Below are 23580 nucleotides of genomic sequence, written 5' to 3'. Positions count from 1 at the left end.
CACCGGCTCAGGCTGCTGATCTGTAGTTGAGCCATGCTTTACACTGCAGCTTTGCTTGTTCAGAACATCAAGCAATCAGGATAAGGAAAATTATTGTGGACCACAAAAAGGAAAAAAAAAATAAAAAAAAAAAAAAAAACAACTAAAAAGCCATTAAAATCCACCAAGAAAAAAAGATTATTACCAAGTTACTGTCCTACATGAAAGCGAACCCTCCATTAAATGGAATTTTAACTATACCTGTAGTAAGACATGGTCTTACACTGCCCTTAACAAGGTAAAGCTGCTTTTGGGGCACAGTCGGGTTCCTCCATTAAAAGAAGCCTCCTCCTCCCATCAAAGTTTTTATCCTCTTAATATACTGCAGTCACCATATTATATAGCACTGTGTACTTACAATTGCTCCTTTTGCCTTTCTACCCAGATAATACTTCTTTTTCCCATTAGGTCTATGACATCATGTGATTAAACACTGACTAGCTGGATCCTTCTAAGCTCTATGTAGAAACAGGAGGTCAATTTTCTCTGTGTGAGTCACGAGTCACTGCAAAAGTCTTTGGCAGAGGGGGGTGGCAGAGCATCTGGGTCATGAGTGGAAGACAAATGCAGGGACAAGAGACTTTCTGTCTCTACATAGAGGAGAGAATAATTATCTTGGTAGAAAGGCAAAATGAGCAATTGTAAGTACACAGTGCTGTGTAATATGCAATATATTAAGAGGATACAATCTTTGATGGGAGTACTTCTTTAAACTGTCCCAATGTTCTGTAACTTGCCATCCTCCCCTCCTTTTGAGTGGTAGGTTTCTCTTCAAATCAGCATTCAGACAGCACAGTAGGTGCTGGAACCTCCTTTTGCTCATATTCCTGTTTCTGCAGCTAGAGAAGGACTACACTTGACAAACGGCAGTGGACAGAAAGTTACACAGAACAGAGATACCCGATAGCTGCACTTGGGTGATTTTTTCTTTGTGGGAAGACTTATTTTTACATAAAGTAATTTGCAGATTGTCGATCACTTTCTCTATGATATTATATGAGGCTGTCTGAAAGTATAGAAAGCACAGGGACCTTTTATAACGCAGCATGAGCTCCAGCCATGTGTTGTTTATCCATTTCGGGCCCTGCATTTTTGGGGTAGGACCAGACAGAATAACTTTAGCACATATGGGACAAACAAATTGAGTTGAAAAGCTAAGAAAAAAAATACACTGATTTGGAACAGGAATTCACTTCTGAACACTGACGACTATAGCGAACCCCATGACAAACTAAAAGTAACACAGAAAGGAAAAATACAGTAATAAAGCACGAGCTGGAAACAGCGAGGTCTAGGGGAAAGGAAATCAAGTCCAAGATCAAGTAGGATCTACGGTGTTAGTGTAAGTTAGGAAAATATGCAGCCGGGACAGCGAGAGGGGCCTTATCAGCCATTCACATCTATGCATATATTCAGGAATGGCTACAATGTGAGAGAAAAAAGAAGAAAAATGATGGTTGGCAACATCTATGCTGCTGCAAAAAGGCTCGCTGTGCTTCCATGTCTTACCCAAAATGAAAGGAGGTTTTGTAAAGAATTTTACACTAAACATAGAAAATGCACAAAAAGTAAAAATAACATCCCTGCAATTCATTCCTTAATCTCATTGCTGCTTTGATCCTATTGTTTCATCTTACAATTAAGCAAAGAAATATTTTCTGCAGCCCAAGAAATCAGCCTGGTCCCCCCTCACTAACTACTGCAGCAGGAGCCTCCCCCCACCTGTTCATTCTATAGCATGACTGATAAAGCCCCTTCACATATGATGTCCCCCACACAAAGTGGAGCAGTTTAGCATCAAATAAATACAGTTTATTGTTCCAGAACCTTTGTGTAAAGTTATTCTCTTTCAATGCATTTTTGGAAGGTCAGTTCAGAAAGATTGGTCTTTTTTTTCCCCATGAAGACAACAACTGAATATGAATTTTGTAAAATATCTTGTTACAGAAAGATACCTCTTCCCCCAACTTAGCATTCACTCTCGTGTCAATGGTAGAATCTGCTTTCAGTGAAGAGACTCGGTGAGAAATTAGATAAAAGTTGCTGCTTATTAAAGTCTATGGACAAGGTGCAGTGCCAGCCATGGACAATGAATAGAGTAATGGCCTATGTGTCTGACCTTCACGCAGTTCAGATGGGACTTTGCAGATGCCCTCTCTCTGGATTAATGAAGGTGCCACAGGATGACCCCACGCCATGATAAGCAAGTTATTACCTATCCTAAGCATAGGGGATAACTTATCTTGGTACAAATCGTTTAAAGCAGTCTAGATTTTCTATGAGGTCTCTATCTTTGCACGATGGCGGAGGGAGGTGTTGGTCCTAGGAGAGGTATCTCCTATCTAATGGCAACCAGTGAGAAGATCAGTGACACAGTTCTGCCATTCTTCTTATGCTGCAGTGTCTTAACGCACCGTTTGATACAGTTTGACCAGTCTCCATGCCTCCTGCTTGTGAAAGATTTCATCCAGTCAGCTCTTACAAATAGATGGTGCTCAGAAAAATACACCAAACTGCATAAAGCACAGGCAGATAGTACAGAATGTCAGTGTTATTTAGGAGAGATTTATAATTTCAGAGTATCACTGTATTGACCAGACCATTACATCACGGTCACTTAAATAATGCAAAAATAATCTAAGACTATGCGGCCCCTCCATGAAGCTATGAACTTGGCCAGTCACAATGCTTCAGGAAGACTTTGGAATCAAACAACCTTTTAGGTATCAGAAAACTAAAAGTGTGCCAAGACAACATACCCCCACAACAATATTCTACCTCCACCAGCCTGAATTGCTGATATTTAAGAAATGGGTTCATATACCTGTGCTTCTAGAGCTAAATTCTGACCTTTCCATCAGCATGGTGTAACACAGATCGGAGCATGTACAATTATTTCCACTGCTCAGTAATCCAATTTTTGCTCTCTGCAGCCAACTGAGGCCTGGTCTTTCTTTTCCCGCTAGACGGCAACGAAGTTTGAACTGGTCATCTGCTGATATGGTCCTTCCATGCTAAGGAACGTGGAGCTGTGCATTCAGACATTACTTGGGCACAGACAATGTACACTGCTCAAAAAAATAAAGGGAACACAAACAACGGAATCTAACTCCAAGTAAATCAAACTTCTGTGAAATCAAACTGTCCACTTAGGAAGCAACACTGATTGACAATCAATTTCACATGCTGTTGTGCAAATGGAATAGACAACAGATGGAAATTATTGGCAATTATCAAGACACCCTCAATAAAGGAGTGGTTCTGCAGGTGGGAACCACAGACCACATCTCAGTACCAATGCTTTCTGGCTGATATTTTGGTCACTTTTGAATGTTGGTTGTGCTTTCACATTTGTGGTAGCATGAGACGGACTCTACAACCCACACAAGTGGCTCAGGTAGTGCAGCTCATCCAGGATGGCACATCAATGCAAGCTGTGGCAAGGTGGTTTGCAGTGTCTGTCAGCGTAGTGTCCAGAGGCTAATAGGAGACAGGTCAGTACACCAGATGTGCAGGGTGCCATAGGAGGGCAACAACCCAGCAGTAGGACCGCTACCTCCGCCTTTGTGCAAGGAGGAACAGGAGGAGCACTGCCAGAGCCCTGCAAAATGACCTCCAGCAGGCCACAAATGTGCATCTGTCAGCACAAACGGTTAGAAACCGACTCCATGAGGATGGTCTGAGTGCCCGACGTCCACAGATGGGGGTTGTGCTCACAGCCCAACACCGTGCAGGACGCTTGGCATTTGCCACAGAACACCAGGATAGGCAAATGCGCCACTGGCACCCTGTGCTCTTCCCAGATGAAAGCAGGTTCACACTGAGCACATGAGACAGACCTGACAGAGTCTGGAGACACCGTGGAAAGCGTGCAACATTTTTCAGCCTGACCAGTTTGGCAGTGGGTCAGTAATGGTGCGGGGTGGCATTTCTTTGGAGGGCCGCACAGCCTTCCATGTGCTCGCCAGAGGTAGTCTGACTGCCATTAGTTTCCGAGATGAGATCCTCATGCTTGTGAGACCATATGCTGGGGCGGTTGGCCCTGGGTTCCTCCTAATGCAGGACAATGCCAGACCTCATGTGGCTGGAGTGTGTCAGCAGTTCCTGCAAGATGAAGGCATTGAAGCTATGGACTGGCCCGCCCGTTCCCCAGACCTGAATCCGATTGAGCACATCTGGGACATCATGTCTCGCTCCATCCACCAACGTCACGTTGCACCACAGACAGTCCAGGAGTTGGATGCTTTAGTCCAGGTCTGGGAGGAGATCCCTCAGGAGACCATCCGACGCCTCATCAGGATCATGCCCAGGCGTACAGTAGGGAGGTCATACAGGAACGTGGAGGCCATACACAATACTGAGCATCTTTTCCTTGTCATGAGGCATTTCCACTGAAGTTGGATCAGCCTGTAATTTGATTTTCCACTTTGATTTTGAGTATCATTACAAATCCAGACCTCCATGGGACATTCATTGTGATTAACATTGATAATTGTTATGTTTTATTGTTCTGAACACATTCCACTATGAAATTAATAAAAATTTGCAACTGTATTATTTAACTCATTGATATCTAGGATGTGGTATTTTAGTGTTCCCTTTATTTTTTGAGCAATGTACGGTATATGGCCACAATTTTCTTGACCGCCACTGCTTGTCAGAACGATTCTCGACATCTTCCTCTGAACTATTCGTCATGTAGTTATTTGCAACTAGGGATTCCTCTTTACCTACATATTTTTCCTTGATCACACCATTCTTGATATAATCTATACACCTAAATTAGAAAAAAAAAACTGAACAAGTAGTAGTTTTTTCTCTAATGGGCCTGGCTGGTTTAGCACAGATGGCCCATGCCTCATTTGAAGTTGCTCAGATCACTTGATCATTTCCCATTCTAATGTTGATCCCCAGAAAACTCGATCACACAACTCTATGCTGCATTCTGGGGTCACAGGTCTAATTTTCATACCACAAAACTGCAATCATGAAAGGGAGGTAGCCATTAATAAAGTGGGCAAAAAAGTGTACATACGTAACGCAAGTTATCCCTTCATAAATGCCGATTAGGTCTAAAAAAAAAATCTTTTACTATTCATAGTCACCAGTTTTGTTACTCTTTTTAAAGAAGTAATCCAGTGAATTTTTTCTTTCTGTGCAGCCTTCACTAGATAGTCTATGACGCCCTGCACTTCTCACAATACAGGATAAAGTAGCGCCCCCATGAAATGTTTTATACCGTAAGCCTGTGTAAATGGCCAGGTACCAGATTTCTTCTCAATCAACCGCAATTCCAATTAGCTGGATCACACTGGGTTTTATATGTGAGCCTATAGTTGATTTTACAATTTAAGTGTATGGAACGCTCGCCTCCTCTTTCTTTTCAGGTTTCATCTTGATTACTAGATTTCAAATAAGCGTTTTGCTTCCCTGTGCTCTTTAAATTAATCAGCACAGCATCGCATGGACATCTAGAGCCAGTACAACAGGGTGACTATCCTCTCCATCTTCTAATAAATAAGCTAGAAGATTGTAAGAAGCTTTCAGTCAGGGAGGCTGAACTGTGCTTTCCATTAGAACTTTGTGACAGGAGCTGTCTAATCATCATCAGAAACTGTGATAAGAGTATTTTGTTCTTCATATTGACATTATGACCCCCTTTAGAGAGCATAAAATTATGTAATTCCCAAACTGTCTCAATGAGATCATAGTACCCAAATGAAGTGGAGTATACCGTAGTAAGTAAATAAGGTAACACCAGCTAGTATTACTAGTAATACTAGTAGGAGCCTGGTGAAAGGATAAATAAAAAAAAATAAAAAAACTAGATACTGGAGTGCTGCTTTAAATTTTAGATAAATATTTTACTTATGTTTTGGTGCTAATAGGAGCTGGCGGCAATAATAATTTGTGCACTGTACAGAGTAAACACTATGCTACCACTCCAAACTTTTCATTCTCAATTTCATACCAGTATATTGGTTTTTATAGTAGCCTTTGGGATTATAATGTACACAGCTGGCATGCTGATGCTTTTTTTTTTATAAATATATATGTTTTATAATCTATATATGAGCTGATTAACTGGTCGCGATAGATTAGAGGACATTAGAAGGTGCGTCTGAATCCACCTGTGCTGAAAAGCTCCAGGACTCAAATCAGTCTTGTACTTGTAAATCAACATTTTTCGTCTGGTACCAAACTAAAACAGCAAAAGCAACTATTTTTTTTACCTTAAAAAAAAAAAAAAAAAAAAAAGTTTTTGCACTGCCAAAGTTCACAGCTTTGAAAGATAAATGAGCTTTTGCTATTGGAACTCAGTTTAATATTGTTTAAAGGTACCAAATAATAGTGCCGTGCCAAAGTGGGTCGGATTTCCTATACGTTAGGTGACCATTTCCTGGAATGTGTTATTCTTGGAAGGCGCCTGGCTGACAGGAGACCTAATTATCAGCAGAACACAATCCTGTGGAGACCGAGCGAGAGGGTATGAACGTGAAAGAGGGAATACCTAACAAGTCCTGCAAGCGCCTGCTTAGACGACCCACCGTGATGACCGTGCCGCCAGCCAATACCGAGCTGACGTCTCTGATATTTTACAGATCTTACACAGCAAACAAATTACAATCTGGAGAACAGAGTGGGAACGCTAGGCTGTAAGGGACGTGTCTCACCACTCATGTTTTAATTAGGCAGGTTTCACACGTCTCACGTTGATGGTCCGAGCACGGGCAACGGTGTCCAGCTCAGCAGTGGATTTCCTGACCCAAATTAAAGGGAACCTGTCACCCCGAAAATCGCGGGTGAGGTAAGCCCACCGGCATCAGGGGCTTATCTGCAGCATTCTGTAATGCTGTAGATAAGCCCCCGATGTTACCTAAAAAAGGAGAAAAAGACGTTATATTATACTCACCCAGGGGCGGTCCCGCTGCTGGTCAGGTCAGATGGGCGTCTCCGGTCCGCTGCGGCGCCTCCTATCTTCGTTCCAAGACGTCCTCTTCTGATCTTCAGCCACGGCTCCGGTGCAGGCGTACTTTGCTCTGCCCTCTTGAGGGCAGAGGATAGTACTGCAGTGCGCAGGCGCCGGAAAGGTCAGAGACCCGGCGCCTGCGCTCTGCAGTACTTTGTCTGCCCTCAACAGGGCAGAGCAAAGTACGCCTGCGCCGGAGCTGTGGCTGAAGATCAGAAGAGGACGTCATGGAAAGAAGATAGGAGGCGCCACAGCGGACCAGAGACGCCCATCCGACCTGACCAGCAGCGGGACCGCCCCTGGGTGAGTATAATCTAACGTCTTTTTCTTCTTTTTCAGGTAACATCGGGGGCTTATCTACAGCATTACAGAATGCTGCAGATAAGCCCCTGATGCCGGTGGGCTTACCTCACCCGCGATTTTCGGGGTGACAGGTTCCCTTTAAACAGCATATAGGAGGCTGGATCAGGAGGCATGCAGCCGATCAATCCGTCGTGATATGTGGTTAGACCGTGAATGAAGTATTAAATTGGCGTTAACAAATATATGCAAATCAGTATGTATATCTGCTTATTTTCCACCAATCTTGATAAGAGCCTTTTTAGCTAAGCTACATTTACGACCTAGTTGTGGTCTGTGACTACACCGAAGCTCCAGTGTCCACAGGGAGCCTGTGGTAGTCTGACACACACCCCCTGTCTCGCTATTGGTCCACACTGCTGCTCTATCCCTCCTCTCCATGTTTTTGGCTGAGTATAGGCACAAGTCTATCACAGAGTCAGCAGGAGGTCCGTGCACGGAGCCATGACAGGAAATCACTAGTGATGAGAGTATTCTCGTTACTCGAGCTTCTCTGAGCACGCTCGGGGGGGTCCTCGAGTATTTCAGCGTGCTCGAAGATTTAGTTATGTTGAAACAGATGCATGATTTGCGGCTGCTAGACAGCTTGAATACTTTGGTTATAGGAGGTTTGCAGTTTGCCCCCGGGTATATCCTGTTCGTGACGCCAAGTTGAGTCGACCCGTCACGGTGGCTGCGACCCGGTCTGTGGCCCTGGGCGCCCAAGTAAAGGGAAAGTTCTTTAAAAGAACTATAAGAATAAAGTTTGTTCATGACGCCACCTGTGGTATTCAGTCAGTAAGGACCGACGCTGCTTAAAGGGGTCCTGTGGGGTGATGGTATGGCAGCTGGATGGTATAACTTCCCACAGGTGAGGTACCCGGGGGTGAAGTAACATAGTAACATAGTAACATAGTTAGTAAGGCCGAAAAAAGACATTTGTCCATCCAGTTCAGCCTATATTCCATCATAATAAATCCCCAGATCTACGTCCTTCTACAGAACCTAATAATTGTATGATACAATATTGTTCTGCTCCAGGAAGACATCCAGGCCTCTCTTGAACCCCTCGACTGAGTTCGCCATCACCACCTCCTCAGGCAAGCAATTCCAGATTCTCACTGCCCTAACAGTAAAGAATCCTCTTCTATGTTGGTGGAAAAACCTTCTCTCCTCCAGACGCAAAGAATGCCCCCTTGTGCCCGTCACCTTCCTTGGTATAAACAGATCCTCAGCGAGATATTTGTATTGTCCCCTTATATACTTATACATGGTTATTAGATCGCCCCTCAGTCGTCTTTTTTCTAGACTAAATAATCCTAATTTCGCTAATCTATCTGGGTATTGTAGTTCTCCCATCCCCTTTATTAATTTTGTTGCCCTCCTTTGTACTCTCTCTAGTTCCATTATATCCTTCCTGAGCACCGGTGCCCAAAACTGGACACAGTACTCCATGTGCGGTCTAACTAGGGATTTGTACAGAGGCAGTATAATGCTCTCATCATGTGTATCCAGACCTCTTTTAATGCACCCCATGATCCTGTTTGCCTTGGCAGCTGCTGCCTGGCACTGGCTGCTCCAGGTAAGTTTATCATTAACTAGGATCCCCAAGTCCTTCTCCCTGTCAGATTTACCCAGTGGTTTCCCGTTCAGTGTGTAATGGTGATATTGATTCCCTCTTCCCATGTGTATAACCTTACATTTATCATTGTTAAACCTCATCTGCCACCTTTCAGCCCAAGTTTCCAACTTATCCAGATCCATCTGTAGCAGAATACTATCTTCTCTTGTATTAACTGCTTTACATAGTTTTGTATCATCTGCAAATATCGATATTTTACTGTGTAAACCTTCTACCAGATCATTAATGAATATGTTGAAGAGAACAGGTCCCAATACTGACCCCTGCGGTACCCCACTGGTCACAGCGACCCAGTTAGAGACTATACCATTTATAACCACCCTCTGCTTTCTATCACTTAGCCAGTTACTAACCCATTTACACACATTTTCCCCCAGACCAAGCATTCTCATTTTGTGTACCAACCTCTTGTGCGGCACGGTATCAAACGCTTTGGAAAAATCGAGATATACCACGTCCAATGACTCACCGTGGTCCAGTCTATAGCTTACCTCTTCATAAAAACTGATTAGATTGGTTTGACAAGAGCGATTTCTCATAAACCCATGCTGATATGGAGTTAAACAGTTATTCTCATTGAGATAATCCAGAATAACATCCCTCAGAAACCCTTCAAATATTTTACCAACAATAGAGGTTAGACTTACTGGCCTATAATTTCCAGGTTCACTTTTAGAGCCCTTTTTGAATATTGGCACCACATTTGCTATGCGCCAGTCCTGCGGAACAGACCCCGTCGCTATAGAGTCCCTAAAAATAAGAAATAATGGTTTATCTATTACATTACTTAGTTCTCTTAGTACTCGTGGGTGTATGCCATCCGGACCCGGAGATTTATCTATTTTAATCTTATTTAGCCGGTTTCGCACCTCTTCTTGGGTTAGATTGGTGACCCTTAATATAGGGTTTTCATTGTTTCTTGGGATTTCACCTAGCATTTCATTTTCCACCGTGAATACCGTGGAGAAGAAGGTGTTTAATATGTTAGCTTTTTCCTCGTCATCTACAACCATTCTTTCCTCACTATTTTTTAAGGGGCCTACATTTTCAGTTTTTATTCTTTTACTATTGATATAGTTGAAGAACAGTTTGGGATTAGTTTTACTCTCCTTAGCAATGTGCTTCTCTGTTTCCTTTTTGGCAGCTTTAATTAGTTTTTTAGATAAAGTATTTTTCTCCCTATAGTTTTTTAGAGCTGGGGGCGAAACATCCAAATCCTGAATACATGTGGGGGTTGCCTGTTTGTTAGGGAATCCCCACATGTATTCAAGCTATCTAGCAGCCGCAAATCATGCAGCTGTTTTGACGAACTAAATCTCCGAGCAAGCTGAAATACTCGGAGACCACCCGAGTGTGCTTGGAGAAAACTAAGTAACGAGCGCACTCGCTCATCACTAGAATTCACCTGTTTGCCATCTACTGATGCCCCATATTTGTTTTCCATTAGGTATGTGCAATGCCACAAATACAAAACGTACGACTCTCGCTAAACTCTGGTCCAACCGCATTTTTCTTCCAATCCAGACCTTATATTATGGATCAGGGGCGATTGAAAACAACGGCGGTTGCCGAAACCTGCATTTTTTGTTAGGTCTTTGCACTCCGCTGTGAGTTTTTTGGCAGACATTAAGAAATATCTGAGTATCTTCATAATGAGAAGGACACGCGCATGGACCGGGAGAATCCTGCAGTAAAGGAAACTACGGTAATCCAGTTCTCTGTAAGCTTTATTTCTAACAACCCATTGAGGGTAAAATGCAGAATAACACCAGACCCCTAAAAAAAAAAAAATGTGATAAGACACATCATGGACAAAAGATTTCCTAGTGGAACAACTTTTATTTAAAGAGGTTTACCCGTCTACATAAAGCATCTCCATTCTAATTGGTAGGTTAATTGTTAGGTCAGTGTGGGTGCCATCGCTGGCTACCTATGCCCACCAGGACATCCCATTCTCCACTGGACACACCACAGACAGGAGAGTTGGGTGGAGGCCACGCGGAATATTGTCCACTAACTCCCTCTACAGTCTGAAAGGTTTATTTCTATTTATGTTGATTATGGTTTACAGTCAATGAAAACCCAAAAGTCATTATCTCAGTAAATTAGAATACTTAACAAAAAAAAAAACCTGCAAAGGCTTCCTAAGCATTTCATGCAAATCAAGCATTTCAGTCTTTAGGGTATGTGCACACATTCAGGTTTTTTCGCGATAAAAACACTATAAAAACTAAATAAAAATGCATACATATGCATCCTATCATTTAGAATGCATTCTGCAATTTTTGTGCACATGATGCGCTTTTTTCCGTGAAAAAAACACATTGCGGTAAAAAAAGCAGCATGTTCATTAATTTTGCGGATTTTTCGCGTTTGTCCTGCTATTTAATGTATTGGGAAAAAACACGCAAAAAACACATGCTGATTTCTGGCAGAATTGTCCGGTTTTTGTCAGGAAATTTCTGCAAGAAATCCTGACATGTGCATATAGCCTTACTCTGTTTCAGAAGGCTCAACAATCATGGGGAAGACTGCTGACTTGACAGATGTCCAGAAGGCTGTCACTGACAAACTCCACACGGAGAGTAAGCCACAAAAGGTCATTGCTAAGGAAGCTGGCTGTTCACAGAGAGCTGTTTACAAGCACATTAATGGAAAGTTGAGTGGAAGGAAAAAGGTGCTCAAGCAACCTGCTGCTGGAGTCATTGCTCCAAGAGCCACCACACACAGATGTATCCAGGACATGGGCTACAAGTGTCACATTCATTGTGTCAAGCTATTCATGACAAATAGACAACACCAGAAGCGTCTTACCTGGGCCAAGGAGAAAAAGAACTGGACTGTTGTCAGTGGTCCAAGGTGTTTTCATATGTAGCAGTAAATTTTGCATTTCATTTGGAATTCAAGGTCTCAGAGTCTGGAGGAAGAGTGGAGAGGCCACAATCCAACCTGCCTGAGGTCTAGGGTGAAGTTTCCACAATCAGTGATGGTTTGTGGAGCCATGTCATCTGCTGGTGCAGGTCCACTGTGTTTTATCAAGACCAAAGTCAACGCAGCCGTCTCCCAGGAAATTTTAGAGCTCTTCATGCTTCCCTCTGCCGACAAGCTTTTTGGAGATGGAAATGTCATTCTCCAGTAGGACTTGGCACCTGTTTACACTGCCAAAAGTACCAATACCTGGTTTACAAACAACAGTATCACTGTGCTTGATTGGCAGCAAACGCACCTGACCTCAACCCCAGAGAATCTATAGGATATTCTCAAGAGAAAGATGAGACACCAAACCCAACAATGCAGATGAGCTGAAGACTGCTATCAAAGCAACCTGGGCTTCCATAACCCCTCAGCAGTGCCACAGGCTGATCGCCTCCATACCACGCCACACTGTTGCAGTAATTGATACCAAAGGAGCCCCGACCAAGTATTGAGTGCATTTACTGTACATACATTTCAGTAGGCCAACATTTCTGATTTTAAAATCAATTTTCAAGCTGGTGCTATAAAGTAGTCTAATTTACTGAGATAATGACTTTTGGGTTTTCAATGGCTGTAAGCCGTAATCATCAACATTAACAGAAATAAACACTTTAAATAGATCTCATATGCTGTGAACTTTTCCACATCACATCCACAAACATATGTATTTTATTGGGATTTTATGTCATATAAATCAAACACAAGTAGCAAGTATTTGTGAAGTGTAAGGACATGATGCATGGTTTTCGAAGTATTTTAAAAATATATAATCTGAAAATTCTATAAAATAGATTTAAGTTTGTGGGTGTAAATAGAAAATATATATATATACATATCCATCTGCCTCAGTAAACATGCGACATTGTCAGTAGGTGTTACCTGGGCAGCCTGGGAGAGTCATTATGTAGCTGTAGCGATACTATATAAGCCTGTCATGATTTATTATCCTTTTACAGACATAACATTCTTGCATGTAATGAATCCCTATGGGTCGCACACACGAGTCCCTCTTGCGCTGCTGCAGCACCTGGAGAACTATAATCCCAGGCTGACCTGCCATTCCGTTTTGCATCGTCACAGTCTTCGCATTTGGGGTAACTCCCCAGTGTGGCCCTATAGGTCGACGTTACCTTGCAGATAGTGGGGGCCCCATTTCTGGGTTCGCCGACTTTAAAAGGCAGGGGGTGAATTTCTGTGCGCTCTGCTACACTAGTCCTCAAATACTCTGAAGCAGCAGAATTTCATTATAAAATATTATATATCTGCATACACAGGTACATAAAAAAAAAAATTGCAAATTTCATCCCTTTTAAAAGCATTTGGAGAGATACGCAGCCATAGACGGTAATGAGAAACACACTTTTTATTACCGCACGTAAAGCTCTGGGCTGCTCACAACTTCGTCCCTATATAAACTTCTCCTGACACCAATCGAAAAAAAAAATAAAAATGGAGTCCCCTGTGGGATATTAGGGCTGAGCAGGTGTTCCCAACACCGGCAAGCATCGTACTGAGCTGCAAGGAGTGGATATAATAAACTTACTATCGTCTCCAAGCTTGGACGCATGCTCCGTTATCAACTCCTCGCCGACGTCAATGATCTGCTCGCTGTTCCTGTAGTTCTCCTCCCGCCAGGTCTTCATCTTGTCACGCATTTCTGAAATGGAAACGTCAATTGTTAGATCACAGAGGTTTTTAGAAAATACACCATAGTTAAAAAAGAAGGCACGAGAAAAGTCCACTAATCCGGCACTTGATTCTTATCCTGGAATTTACCCAATACTCCAGCACTTTTCTGTAAAGTCAATGGTGGCGCCTGACTCCTAGCTTGATGCAGTATGTCCGCCCTCCATATTCGGACACTTACTTCCCATTGCTGATAATAGGGGAAGCAATAAGGTGCAAAATAAATGTGTAAATAAATAAAAAGATAAAAAATAGGTGAAAAAAAACAAAAAAAAACACCAAAACTTGGTCAAATGCAATGATGAATTGGGCGCTCTGGCAATGGAGGCCTTGCAGGGTTATTTGTAGCTCGCCAGTCCCCTAGAAAGGGATGGAGTGGTGGGGTACATGGGGCCGAAACTCCAGACAAGCACCAGCCATTGGATGTCTATCTTTTGAGTAACTTAACAAGACAAAAGAGTTCAACAGAGTGAAACCACAAAAAAAAAAAATAGGAAAAGTGGCAAAGAATGATACCCACACACCAATCAGCAGGTGTTGCATGTTTTTACATCATTTTATCCCTAATTACTTTTTTTGTGCACAAAACTATTTTTTACCCTCTTATCTGTACTTTTTATTTTTTACCTGTCGAGCAACTTGCCCATCTACTGCTGGCTGTCAAGTGCGGCAGAGGCACAGACAGGTTACAGTAAGTGGTGGACGGCCATGATGTCTCTACTGTCAGATTGTGTACCGACTTGGGAGTTGGACTTCCTGATGAGGGCAGTCAGTTCATTAGACAATTGGCGGAGTACTGCATGCAGGAAAGCGAGGGAATAATGGAGGTTCTAGCACCAATAATACTGGAGGAATGCTGAAGCTGCGCAGCCCACTAAAGGAGAATGGTTGAAGGTTTCAAAGGACACAAATCGGGCAGATTCCTGGATGCATTAGAATAGTACGTGTTCCAAAAGCACTTTAATTGGTAGGAAATGAGGGGAAAGATCATGTTTTTAGTGGTTAAGGAACCTGCCGAAGACACTAGGTTCGACTCGCCGTGGCTGCATGTCCTAATAAACAGGGAACCCCTGCATGTGTTGTGGATGTCCAACAGCCGTGAGACATGTCGCCCCGGAGCCTGCAACATAGTAATCGAGCATGCCGAAGACACAATTAACACACAAGCATTGTCCGATAACACCTAGTAAAATCCCAATAAAATACATGCAAGTTTGTGGGTGTAACATGAAATAAATATGGAAAAGTTCACGGGATATGAATCCTTTTACAAGGCACTGTATGATGGATACAAAAATATTCTAATTTTACATGTTCAAACCTACAGCTAAAAAAAAACCAAACATTGGGAAAATGGAATGATGAAAAGGCAGCAGACATTGAGCGTCCTTCTGAAATATTAGAGAAGAGAAAATGATTTTCCATGTGCAGACTACACGGTAACACCAGACTAACAAGCCCTTCACTTGCCAGCAGCGATCTCACGTCTCCCATAAAGCGGTCAGTGTTTTTACAATGAATTTTTTATTTTATTTATTTTATTTTATTTTTTTTAACTCAACCAAAACCACCCTTGGGTCGTCTTTCCTGTGAACAAATGCTTCTTGACATAAGGATCCTGGAAAATTCTAATTGAGCAGTATGGATATCAGCGAGCGTGAATACATCAGAAAACTCGAGCCGGCCAAACACGCAGAAAGGAAGCCCTCAGCCGGCCAACGCTGTCTACCTACCAATAACTTGGCGCCGGCTGCAATCCCCACACCAGTATGAACTATCGGGGCCGGGCGATCGGGCTGCTCTCGCTCTGCTCTTAACACATTTATCACCCAAATGTGGAATTAGTAATTCTGGTAAATCCGGAAAAAACGAAAGACAGAAGGATTATTTCTCAGAGGAATAGCTTTCTGACACCTTCTATTAGCCAGTGCGCTCTACTGTGTGAGCGCTTGTCTAATGAAACATCTGTAGTGGATAGAGAAAAAAAAAAAAAAAAGGTGTTAGAAAGTAATGCAACTAAACACCCAAAAACTTCTCCTCCAAGGGAAATTCAACCTTCAGATGCAAAAGGAGGTAAGCTACATCTGCACTAAGAAAAAAGGGTGCAGCGTGGTATAGAAATACTATGTGTATGGCCCCGAGCATCAGGAGCTCATTACCATGCAGATTAGATGCAAGGCTTATTTTTACTAATCTTCCTCTACTTTTTCCAAAAGGCATATTAAATGGATTTTCTACCCCTTTAAGTTTACATAAGGCAAAAAATAAATTAAAAAATAACAGTGCACAGTCATCTATGGTACCATCTATTAGCCGCAGTGGTCAGACCTGGTTGGTAGAGAAGAAAAGGACAAGTCCACCCCGTTGGTAGAGAAGAAAAGAACAAGTCCACCTCCTTGGTAAAAAAAGGAAAGGACAAGTCCACCTACTTAGTAGAAAAAGGAAAGGACAAGTCCTTCTCCTTGGTAGAAAAAGGAAAGGACAAGTCCTTCTCCTTGGTAAAAAAAGGAAAGGACAAGTCCACCTCCTTGGTAAAAAAAGGAAAGGACAAGTCCAATTCATTGGTAGAAAAAGGAAAGGACAAGTCCTTCTCCTTGGTAGAAAAAGGAAAGGACAAGTCCTTCTCCTTGGTAGAAAAAGGAAAGGACAAGTCCTTCTCCTTGGTAAAAAAAGGAAAGGACAAGTCCACCTCCTTGGTAGAAAAAGGAAAGGACAAGTCCACCTCCTTGGTAGAAAAAGGAAAGGACAAGTCCACCTCCTTGGTAGAAAAAGGAAAGGACAAGTCCACCTCCTTGGTAGAAAAAGGAAAGGACAAGTCCACCTCCTTGGTAGAAAAAGGAAAGGACAAGTCCACCTCCTTGGTAGAAAAAGGAAAGGACAAGTCCACCTCCTTGGTAAAAAAAGGAAAGGACAAGTCCACCTCCTTGGTAAAAAAAGGAAAGGACAAGTCCACCTCCTTGGTAGAAAAAGGAAAGGACAAGTCCACCTCCTTGGTAGAAAAAGGAAAGGACAAGTCCACCTCCTTGGTAAAAAAAGGAAAGGACAAGTCCAATTCATTGGTAAAAAAAGGAAAGGACAAGTCCACCTCCTTGGTAGAAAAAGGAAAGGACAAGTCCACCTCCTTGGTAAAAAAAGGAAAGGACAAGTCCAATTCATTGGTAGAAAATGGAAAGGACAAATCCACCTCGTTGGTAGAAAAAGAAAAGGACAAGTCCAATTTGTTGGTAGAAAAAGGAAAGGACAAGTCCACCTCGTTGGTAGAAAAAGGAAAGGACAAGTCCACCACGTTGGTAGAAAAAGGAAAGGACAAGTCCACCACGTTGGTAGAAAAAGGAAAGGACAAGTCCACCACGTTGGTAAAGACGGAAAGGAGACCTGAGAGGGACACAGCCAGTGGAATGGAAGAGCACTGAGAAAACTAAGTCAGCTTGTGAACCCTATTATTTGCAATACAGGACCAGATGTAAACTTAAGGAGAAGGGTGGAAAACCCCTTTTATATTTCCCAAATATCCCCTGAAGGGAAAAAAAAACAAAAAAAAAAAACAAACTAGAAATGCAGTACAGCTTATGGGAAACTAATGACATAGGCTCAGTAGCTGACCCCTATATGCAGCTGACACCATGCTGTAAGCCCCAGGTTTGGGGATAACCCTTTAGCACTTGTCCCTATGGTATTGCATGGGACTGCCCCAAGTCAGATTTTTTTTCTTGAGACCCATTAACTTCGAGGAAAAAAAAAAAAAAATCTCAGCACGAACAATTTGCATGAACATTTTTTTTCTTTCCACCTCCAGATCCCACTCTGATCAATCTCTGATCAGCATAATTGGACAGATTTCCTCGGAGGTGGAGAAAGTGGCAGTGTGACCCTTGCCCAATAATCCTTCCTGCGGTTCTGCCAGTCTACATAAAGCAATAAAATATGGAAAAACTATATAAATTAAGTATATTACGCCCCCTCCTAGAAGGAGTTGCGCGTAAGTCAGCATAACAGGAGATCGTCCAGCATAGAAACACCATTTTCATACACCATATTAGGGAGTACGGAATAATTTTAGGGGTGTTCTCTGCTCAGCACCCTCATCTTGTGGCCAGATTGGCTGCTCTGGAGGACTTCTCCTGTCCTATATTACAGAAACAACCTGACGATTCAATAAGCATTGTGCAATGCTCTATTCCTCCATTGGGGGTGCTGCAGGGAAAGTGAACACTTACTGCCAGGATTCCACACAGATCACAGCCTTTCGCAGGACAGTTGTTCAAATGCAGTTTAGCACAACAAATTTTTTAAAGAAAGTAGTCACTTTATTTTTGACAACAACTTAAAGACGGGGCATCGCTGGGCTTCCTTACTAGTTCTCGCAGTCCTCTTGCCTGACGTGACCCTTCAAGTGTGTGCAATGCAAAACGAAGCTAGGTACGGAGCGATCACGCCAGAGACATTTCTTGTATGGCGGATTTGTTACCCCCACTAACTTTAGAAGGACATTTAGAGCAAAATCAACCATGTTAATTGCTGCCAGTACTTAGGACGGCATTAGGGGATTTGCTAAACCCGTATTTTCTTTCAGATGGAAGTCCTGGTGATGTCCCACGCAGAAGATTTAGTGCTCGCAGACTTCCTTTTGGACACTCCTGCTTCACGTCAGATATTTAGCCTGGCTCCCAGCGTGTTTTATCTGGTCATGGATATTCCAGCTCTTTTGTGGAAAAAAACATCTCTGGTCTTTTCAGCTGTAATGAAAGGCTCAGGGATTTTTTAGGATGAATACAAGTTAATTGGTTGTGATGTTCCTAGTGACAGCTTAATATAGATCACCTGTTCCTGGACTGCGGGCCGATGCCGAGGGGTGGAAATGCCTATACCAGCAGATGGTAAACCAATACAGAGGTCGCACTGTTCTGTCCGCTCACCCACTGTAATACTAGCTTGTGTTTTACTTGCTGCCTTGCCTAAAAAAAAAAATAAAAAAAATTCTCTAAAAAGTCCTTGTCTGCAGTTCTGAAACACGATGGATGATGAGCAATGTAGCGGTCAAGTTACCATTTACAGGAGTCGTCGCTACCACCAAATAACTGTAGTTATACAAGGGCACACAACATCTCGCTATGACAGTCAGAGTTGGGTGGTGGCATCAATCAGCTGTGGGAATACCACTCATTAAGCCGACAGATCGCGCTCAACGTTCCCCCAAACACAGGAACACTTGGCTCCAATGACAAATTAAAAGGGGGTTGTGCGTTGCAAAGAGATAAACACCTATCGCAAAGATAAGCAATAACCTGCTGATCGCTGAGCGATCGTTTCGGGTCACAGGGGCCACGATCAATTAGGCATCATCCATTCAGTGAGAAGGTGATGACTGGTTATGACCACACACCATTTTAATTGCATTTGTCTAAAGGCGTCCATAGACAGACTTCAGTGGATGAAAATGAACGATATCAACGACAACAATCGGCCAGCAACTAAAAACTTATGAACAAACTCTGTTTAGCCGACCGATCACAGATCGACATGGTCTCATCCTCCACCATTATCGCCACCACTCAGATCAGTGGCTGCAGCCACCAGGTTGCTAATGGTTGTGACGACATCACTTTCCATCCGGGAAAGGCAGTCGGAGACTCGGAACGGTAGCGTCGGAGTGCGAGGTCGGGGTGGTGGATGAGGAGTTATTGGGAAGGAGTATAAATGTTGAGCAAAACGACTTGTAGGGTCCTGGTCAAGTAGCTACATCAGTAGCCCATGGCCGCCAGACCAGAGTCCTATGAAATGCCTATCTGAGGGCATCTATGGCACCTCTTCCAATTAGTAGCATGCCAGCATGTAAGAGGAAGTCTGCAGGGCTCTGCTCCACCAGCCACAAACTACAGACCTGCAAATCTTTTTTTCCTCAGTAAATGTTTTTATTTATTTTTTTGCAGGGTATTTTCCCACTGAACTATAAAAATCTAGGAGAATCCCCTTTAACTGTGGCTGCATAGGCAAAACAATTGTTCATCCAGACACTGTTTATTGAATAGTTGTTCAATTAAGTTACTTTTATCTATGGCGACTTAAGGGAGTTTTCCAGTTTCAGAAAACTCCACTTATCAGACTTCAGGTGGTTTTTTTTAACCCCTTCATGACTCGGGGTATTATCGTTTTTTCGGTTTTCGCTCCCCTCCTTCCCAGAGCCATAACTTTTTTTATTTTTCCGTCAATTTGGCCATGTGAGGGCTTATTTTTTGCGGGACGAGTTGTACTTTTGAACGACATCATTGGCTTTAGCATGTCATGTACTGGAAAACGGGAAAAAAATTCCAAGTGCGGTGAAATTGCAAAAAAAGTGCAATCCCACACTTGTTTTTTTTGTTTTGCTTTTTTTGCTAGGTTCACCAAATGCTAAAACTGATCTGCCATTATGATTATCCAGGTCATTATGAGTTCATAGACACCAAACATGACTAGGTTAGTTTTTATCTAAGTGGTGAAATAAATTCCAAACTTTGCTAAAAAAAAAAAAAAAAAAAAAAAAACTAAATTCCGCAATTTTCCGATACCTGTAGCATCTCCATTTTTCGTGATCTGGGGTTGGGTGAGGGCTTATTTTTTGCGTGCTGAGCTGACGTTTTTAATGATACCATTATACCATTTTGGTGCAGATACGATATTTTGATTGCCCTTTATTGCATTTTAATGCAATGTCGCGGCGACCAAAAAAACGCAACTCTGGCGTTTTTAATTTTTCTCTCGCTAGGCCGTTTAGCGATCAGATTAACCCTTTTTTTTTTTAACTGATAGATCGGGTGATTCTGAATGCGGCGATACCAAATATGTGTAGGTTTGAGTTTTTGCATTGTTTATTTTGAATGGGTCGAAAGGGGGTGATTTAAACTTTAATATTTTTTTAAACTTTTTTTTTTTTTTTTTTTTTACTTTTGCCATGCTTCAATAGTCTCCATGGGAGGCTAGAAGCTGGCATAGCCTGATCGGCTACATAAGAGCGATGCTCAGATCGCTCCTATGTAGTAGAATTGCTGCATTGCTATGAGCGCCGACCACAGGGTGGCGCTCACAGCAATCCGGCATCAACAACCATAGAGGTCTTCATTTTAATTTGAGAATTATACTTCCGCTGTGACATGGATTTTCATAGCAAGTACAGCAGCCTCTATAGGTCTGACTGTTGAATACAGGTAACAGATCACTCCCTATCAATCAGAGACAAGTGGGGAGAAGCTGGTGGGTTCCCACCCTGGAGACTAGTCATCTTCTCAGTCTCTCTGTTACCAGCTGCTGTCCCTGGCATACTGGGATTATGGCATACTGGGATACTGACTGGTCTTCAACAAAAGCTAGCTGGAGGAAGGGGCTGACTGTGTTACAAACTGAGATCTGTGAGCAGAATATTTCCATCACAATTTCCCCATTTTCTGCCATAAATTATCAGGAATTGCTAAGCCCTCACCCCCACTCACTTTTAGGAAAGTTGCTAGGATGGTGCAAAATTTTAAAAAAAAAGTTTTTTTTTTTTTCAGAGACCATGACAGCACCACGAAAAAGGGGATCCACCCTTCAAGGACAGGAAACCTACAGACATAAAAGAGCGGGACCACTACCATGAATCAGCTGGATTCCAAAGCACGAGAGGATCTCCCACGGTTAACGGCAGAAAAAACATACAATACATCTAACACCAGATGATTTCACAACTGTGAACCTTCTCAGTGGAAGAAGTGCTCATCCACACGTGAAGGGAGGGAATATAAGGGTGCTGTCACGGGCTCCGAAAAATACCATTACCGGTACTAACTAATAAAAATGTCTTGTAAGACCAGGGAAGAAAAATCAAATGTGAAACATATAATCCCATAAAAATACAAATCTTTAATGAAAAATATTTGTTAAAAAACCCTCCCAGTGCAAATAATCAATTCTATCAAATATATAGCATGAGTCTATAGCAATAACCTGACAAACCCCTATGTTTGCCTGCTACCCCTTCCTAGCAGTGGAGGTTGGCACCCTATTAGGTACGGTTATTTGGCGCCCCCACTCCGCAACCACTGGCCCAGACAAACCCTAATATACTATAGGTGGGAAAACAATAAGATAAAACAGCTGCGGCTAGAAATACCAAACCGTTGCACTACTCTTAGGGTAAATAACAGAAAAGCAGCCAGAAGAGCAAAAACCCACTATGATAAAACGTAACCTTTAAAAATAACATTATAAAAAAGTAGACAAAACGATACAACATATACATAAAGTGCTCACGCCGAAAACCGTGCTCATATAAAAATTGGTTTGATCTCACCAATCATGGACGATAGGAACCCAAACCGATGTAGGAGGGTCCCAGGGAGAGTCCAGTAGTTGTGGGGTAATGAGGGAACGGGGGATCTCTGTCCTATGTAACCCCTGTCGTGCCCCAGCAATGACTCCTGTCCTAACAAGGACAGGTGTTATGGCTGGCAATCAGGCAACACAGCGTGCAGTAATCAGCGCACATACAGAGATCTGGCAATAACCCAAAACAATAGGACGAGCTCTGAGACGTGGAATCTCTGTAGACTGCAGTACCTGATCTATCCTCACACAACTGGAAGCAGCAGTGGATTGCGCCTATCCACTACCTATGCAACTCGGCACTGCCTGAGGAGCTGACTAGCCTGAAGATAGAAATACAAGCCTGACTTACCTCAGAGAAATACCCCAAAGGAATAGGCAGCCCCCACATATAATGACTGTTAGCAAGATGAAAAGACAAACGTAGAAATGAAATAGATTCAGCAAAGTGAGGCCCGATATTCTAGACAGAGCGAGGATAGCAAAGAGAACTATGCAGTCTACAAAAAACCCTAAAACGAAAACCACGCAAAGGGGCAAAAAAGACCCACCGTGCCGAACTAACAGCACGGCGGTGCACCCCTTTGCTTCTCAGAGCTTCCAGCAAAAGATAATAACAAGCTGGACAGAAAAAACAGAAAACAAACTAGAAGCACTTATCTAGCAGAGCAGCAGGCCCAAGGAAAGATGCAGTAGCTCAGATCCAACACTGGAACATTGACAAGGAGCAAGGAAGACAGACTCAGGTGGAGCTAAATAGCAAGGCAGCCAACGAGCTCACCAAAACACCTGAGGGAGGAAGCCCAGAGACTGCAATACCACTTGTGACCACAGAAGTGAACTCAGCCACAGAATTCACAACAGACAGGCCCAAATAGGCCCCACTATGGACATCCCTCCACCATGTAAGATGTAATATAGCGCCTCCCTACGCGTTTTCTCTCCAGTCTTGAAGATTCATCAGGGGAGTATATGGCTTACAAGTCCAAATCCTTAATAGTCCATTAGTCGGAGTTAAATGCAGTGGCAGTATAACCCCCAAATACCGGCAGTCCTGTGTGGTGTCTGCCACAGAAAGTGAGTCAGCCAAGTGTGACGCCAGCTTCCCCCCTTTTTAAGACAAAATGCCACTCCCCCAGACTAATCTGTCAAAGCGTACACTCCCACCAATCCATAGCCAAGCCATATATGAGGTACAGTTACCGTTACAGTTCCGGAACGCATGCTGCAGTCTCCCCATGCCACCATGCTGGCGGCGTCTGCGCTCCGCAAAACCGGAAGTGCCGGCGCCATTTTGGACACGTCACCTCCGGTGCGCCACTCGTACGGTGCGCTCCAGAGATGGAACGCATACCTAAGGCGCCGATCAATGATAGGGTGCCCAAGACCCGGAAGTATCGGCGCCACATTAAGACGCGCCATTATGGATGCGCCACCTCCGTGCGCCACTAGTGCGGTGCGTTTCAGAGGTGGAACGCATACTTAAGTCGCCAATTGATGATAAATTGTCCCAGACTCAGTGATCGGCGCCTTAGGTATGCGTTCCATCTCTGGAGCGCACCGTACGAGTGGCGCACCGGAGGTGACGTTA

At 43.1% G+C, this 23580-nt stretch overlaps 1 protein-coding gene across 2 annotated transcripts in view; it reads right to left on the bottom strand.

Annotated features, from left to right (window-relative positions):
• The window catches only part of EMC2 (ER membrane protein complex subunit 2), an 81280-nt gene that overhangs the window by 47836 nt on the left and 9864 nt on the right, over positions 1 to 23580 (bottom strand). For both annotated transcript variants that reach the window (XM_069731779.1, XM_069731778.1), the window contains exon 3: positions 13510 to 13623. In XM_069731779.1, coding sequence (XP_069587880.1) covers positions 13510 to 13623 — 114 coding nt within the window. The remainder of the gene's footprint in view (positions 1 to 13509; positions 13624 to 23580) is intronic.

Source organism: Ranitomeya imitator, chromosome 6 (assembly GCF_032444005.1).
Source record: "Ranitomeya imitator isolate aRanImi1 chromosome 6, aRanImi1.pri, whole genome shotgun sequence".
NCBI lineage: Eukaryota > Metazoa > Chordata > Amphibia > Anura > Dendrobatidae > Ranitomeya > Ranitomeya imitator.
Note: the sequence above shows the minus strand (reverse complement) of the source record. Positions and strands in the feature narration are given on the sequence as shown.